Here is a 4,452-nt window from a genome sequence, read left to right on the forward strand (position 1 = left end):
ATTAATGAGCGGGCAGACGATGAAGGACCAGGTGATGGTGAGAAACCCACCAGGCTGGGGCATTCTCAACCAGGTCAGGACGATGGCTCAGAGCCAAGCCCAGTCCTCACCCTGAGCTGTGCCAAGGTCTGCACCCCCAAAGAGTCCCCGTGGCCCCTCGTCACACTGAGATTACCATCCAGACACAGCCTAGCTGCCAATTTTGGAGGAGAATGCTTTTGTACCTGGCTGTTGCAAGGGACGTCTCCTGCCCAGAGTGTTGCAGAGTGCTAGTGACAGAGGAAGATGAGGGGCAGAAGAAGATGCTGTTTCAGGGATGGTCATATACAGCACGCCCTTTCTTGCCAGGTCGCAGTGCCATGGGTCCCCTCAGCCCCTCATTCCCTGCACAAGTGAGCTGTGGAGAGATCCTCCTGAGCCATGGTCTGGGCTTGGCACAGCACCAGGGTTCTCCTGAGCCACAGGTTCAGCACAGCAGCCAGCGCTGGCCAGTTCCCAGGGCTACCAGCTCAGGGGTCCCGCTGCCACAGGGCGATGTGTTCCTGGGCTGCAATGGCATGAGTAGAGTCAGTGCCTCCCACCCAGGAGGGACACAGAGGTCTGGGCAGGGCTGGCAACAAGGGACCGACCCAGCAGAGCTGGGGGTTGGCACCTTCAGGGCCGAGCACACCCAGGACAGCACAGGGGGGCTCCCAGCTGCTCACTCACCGAACTGGCAGATGTACCGGTTTCGGGTCTTGCAGCGCTGGTCATTCCAGTTGAAGGCAGCTGATGCTTGCATTTCCACACAGTTCCCAAACCTGTGTCCCACCAGGATGGTGGTGAAGCCAGTCAACAGTGACACCATGCAGAGTTTGGTGTCCTCTAGATCCACTTACCCCTGGTTGTCTGGCTGCCCAAAAGCGAAGCTGGTGAATGAGGATGGCTCACCCACATCCCAGCGGAAGGAAGACTTGGATGTCTTGTAGGTGAGACCTGGGGGAGCAGGAGGTGGGTTGGCATGTCTGCCAGCATCCTGGGCACTCTGCAACCTTCCTGCTGCTGTCTCTCACCAATCCAGAAGTTTCCAGTCTCAAAATCAGTGTCTGTCACCCTGTTACCCATCTCCAAGCGGCTGAGATAGAAAGCCAGGATGTCCTGAACCTTCTGGCTTCTTATCTGGGCCAGCATCGCTCCTTTCTCCTATGGGGAAGGGAGTGAGTCTGCCCCACCTGCATGGCCCAGCACCGCTCTAGGCAGAGGAGAGATGCCCAGGGGGGCTGCAAGCATGGGTAGCACTTTTCAGATGCACAGAGATGCTTGGAGCACCCCAGGAGCTCACCTGGCATTTAATTTTGGCACCATAGTAGGTGTCGGCTTCAGGGGACACCATGAAGCAGTCGCTGTCTATCCGCACGTCACAGGCATGGAAGGGGAAATGGATCTTTGCTGGGGACACAGGCAGGAGCAGGTGGGTCCTTGTGGCAGCAGAGATGGGCCCACAGAGGACCTTTTGTCCCACTTTGGGGTCCCCTGCCTGTGGATCCCTGATGCCACCCCACAGCAGTGCAGGTGGGCGCAGACTCACTGCCGCACTCAGCTCCACCGTAGCCCGCGTCGCAGAGGCAGGAGCACTCCTCCTTCCTGAACCTTCCGTGGAGGCACTGCCCGCTGCACCTCACTGTGGGCACAGCACTGCATTAGCTCCAGGGGGATGGGCAGCCCCTGCCCCTTGCTGTGCTGCCCACACTGCACCGGCTGTGCCCGTGCATGCCCTGCACCTGCATGCCCTGCAGCAGCCATGCACGAGCCTCTTGAGGCTGCACGGTGCCCTCTCACCTTGGCAGTACCTGCCCGTGTAGCCGGGGGGACAGGTGCACTGGCAGCTGCTCATGTCGAGGTGCCCACTGTTCCTGCAGCTCATGCGACAGGGGTTCCTGGGCACCTCTGGAAACACCAGAGGGACAGTGAGGGCATCAGGGGTGGAGACAGCAGCACCAGGGTCACGCAGAGGCCATGGTGACAGGGGAGACTCACCGCAGAGCCCGCCACTGTGGTCCCAGGACTTGAAGCAGCCGGAGAGGCCAGCAGTGCAGAGGGAGCACCAGGGTCCCTGCTTGTAGGGCAGGATGGGCATCCCGGCCACCTCCCAGTTGCCCCTGGCCCCACAGGCAGCTGGAGGAAGATGCCCCACCCACCCGGGAAAGCCACACCCCTTTCTGGGGCAAGCCCACACCCACATTGCAAAGCCACACCCATTTCTACATCACCGCCCTGCCTTCATTCCCCAGCCCCACCCACTTGCATCTCTGTCCACAGCACTCAGCCCCACCCACTTCAACACACAACCCCGCCCAGAACATCCACACCCTCCCACTTCCAGAACATAGCCCAATTTGCATTTCCAAGCCACACCCACTTCAGTGCACAGTCCCACCTGCCACCAGGACAAGCTTTCCACCCCCTCCCCTGCCACACATCTCATGGGTAAACCCATGCCCCTACCTGGACACATCTGCTTGAGACCCCACCCACATCTCCAAGCCCCGCCCATTCATGCCAAGCCCCACCCTCGCAGCCCCACCCACCACGCCCCAGCTCCACCCACCACGCCCCAGCTCCACCCACCCCACCCCTTACCCTGGCGAGTAGGCGCAGGCGAAGGCCTCGCTGGATCCGTGGGGGCCGGGGCAGCGGTGCCGGCCGCAGCCCAGCTGTCCCGCTGTGGCCCACACCAGCTGTGGGAGAGTGTTTGTCACTGGTGTCCTGGAGCCCTGAAGCCCCCGTGCCCCCCGTGCCCACCTGGGTGTAATGGCTGCAGGTGGCATTGCTGCTGCAGCGCCCCGTCCTGTAGTCATAGCGCTGTCCCTCAGCAAACCAGAGCTCCAGCACGGCCCCGAAGCCTCCGGCGCCCGCCGGCAGCAGGACCTCGCTCCAGCCCAGCTGTGGGGCTGGTGGTGGAGCAGGGCCCTCCAGGCAGCTGGCTGCCCGTGCCCCTGCCAACTGCCCCAGCTCCTCGCTCCACTCCTGCAGGAATGAGCATGAGCCACCCAGGGAACAGCCCAAGGGCGTGTGGGGACCACCAAGATGCTCAGTCCAGGAGGTGACTGAGGGACATCAGAGGGTCAACAATGGGTGATGCTGCAAGGGAGCCCTGGGGACCAGACCTGCCCTGGTGTGGGCAGCTGGGAGGTGATGGAGAGATGTTGAGGGCCATCACAGGACATGGGAGACACACGGAAGGACCAGCCCGGCTTTGGTGTGTTCAGATGTGAGGTGGTTGGGGAATATCAAGGACCATCACATGGAATGGAGAACCCCATAAAGGGCTCCAAAGAACCAGCCCTGCTGTGTCCTTGGTGTGTGCAGGTGTGAGGTGATTAGGAGGCACCAGAGGGACATGGGAGATCCCAAAAGGAACCTCAAGGGACCAGCACTGCTTTTAGTGCGCCCTGGATGTGTCAATGCCAGTGGCATGCTCTTCCCCAGGGGCCCCACACCAGCCAGCTCTTCTGCTTCATTAGAGTGTTAGCAAACTGCTGCACTACTGCACATGGGTATGGGGTGAAAGGTGGGGACACGGGACCTTCAAGGGGGCTCACCAGCTTCTGCATGTTGGCAGCAGGAGGCTGCACTTTGCTCCTCAACTTGTTGTGCAGTGAGAGCACCAGGAAGGTCTCCTTCGTGCTGAGAGCTGGGGAGGACAGCAGGGGATAGGGGGCTGAGGGGTACAGGTGCCCTCCCGGTATCCCTGGCTGTGGCCGATCCCCTCAGAGGACCGTGGGAATTCCCCCTGAAGGGTCTGCCCGCAGCCGGGGATACCGGGAAGGCACCCGGGTCTCCATGGAGACTTGAGGGGAGAGAAGAAAGAGCTTTTGGGCTGGGAGCACAAAAGGGGCAAGAGGCCGAGGAGGGGGGGGCAGCCCGCTGGGCCCCCGTCTCACACGGGTGGGCTGAGACTGCCAGGAATGTACCCTCTCTGCCCCCCTGCCTCTGTCCTGCCGGGATCCAGACCCCACTGGGCAAGACCTATCACTAACCCACATCACCAGCTGCAGGACCTCCAGCCCCATTCCATCACTAGCTCCATCCCATTGTCATCCCCAGAGACACCTTGGTTCCCTTGGAACACCAGCCCCAGAGCCTCCCAACTCCATCCCGTCACCAAGTCCATGCCCGTTCTCCCAGCCCCATTCCATCCTCAGCCCCCATCACCCACCAAGCACCTCACCGCCATCCCTGGGTGCCCATCACCCACCCGGTTCCCCGCACATCTGGTCTGGCCCAAGGGGACGGTGCTAAGGGTGCACCCACGCCCCAAACCAGCTGCCTCCCAGCCCTGCTGCCGGAGAGGCAGCCCCTCTATCAGTTACCTCCCGGAGCCAGCGGGGACAACTTTTCTGGAGCATCCGACCTCGTCTCACCCACCCTCCACACCAGGAGGCTGCAAAGCAGCAGGACCAAGAGCTTCAT

At 61.6% G+C, this 4,452-nt stretch overlaps 1 protein-coding gene across 1 annotated transcript; it reads right to left on the reverse strand.

Annotated features, from left to right (window-relative positions):
* LOC107209646 (C-type lectin domain family 18 member A-like) lies at positions 1-4,452 on the reverse strand. Its single transcript, XM_015639552.2, has 12 exons — positions 4,353-4,452; positions 3,582-3,673; positions 2,782-3,006; positions 2,620-2,717; positions 2,017-2,138; positions 1,819-1,926; positions 1,568-1,660; positions 1,322-1,428; positions 1,053-1,182; positions 879-975; positions 709-800; positions 1-547 (listed from the first exon to the last, which is right to left on the reverse strand). Exons 1-12 carry the CDS (start codon positions 4,450-4,452, stop codon positions 510-512), a joined length of 1,302 nt encoding a protein of 433 aa, XP_015495038.1. The 3' UTR covers positions 1-509.

The sequence above is a fragment of the Parus major genome, chromosome 11 (genome assembly GCF_001522545.3).
Source record: "Parus major isolate Abel chromosome 11, Parus_major1.1, whole genome shotgun sequence".
Taxonomy (NCBI): domain Eukaryota; kingdom Metazoa; phylum Chordata; class Aves; order Passeriformes; family Paridae; genus Parus; species Parus major.

Excerpts from the sequence above, each read along its gene's own strand:
- LOC107209646 (XM_015639552.2), bottom strand. The coding sequence starts at position 4,452 with ATGAAGCTCTTGGTCCTGCTGCTTTGCAGCCTCCTGGTGTGGAGGGTG. Across the intron at positions 2,139-2,619 it reads GCCTGCGCCTACTCGCCAGG|GGGCAACTGGGAGGTGGCCG; the intron begins GTAAGGGGTGGG and ends CTGTGGGGCCAG. Across the intron at positions 1,183-1,321 it reads GTGCCAAAATTAAATGCCAG|GAGAAAGGAGCGATGCTGGC; the intron begins GTGAGCTCCTGG and ends CCTTCCCCATAG.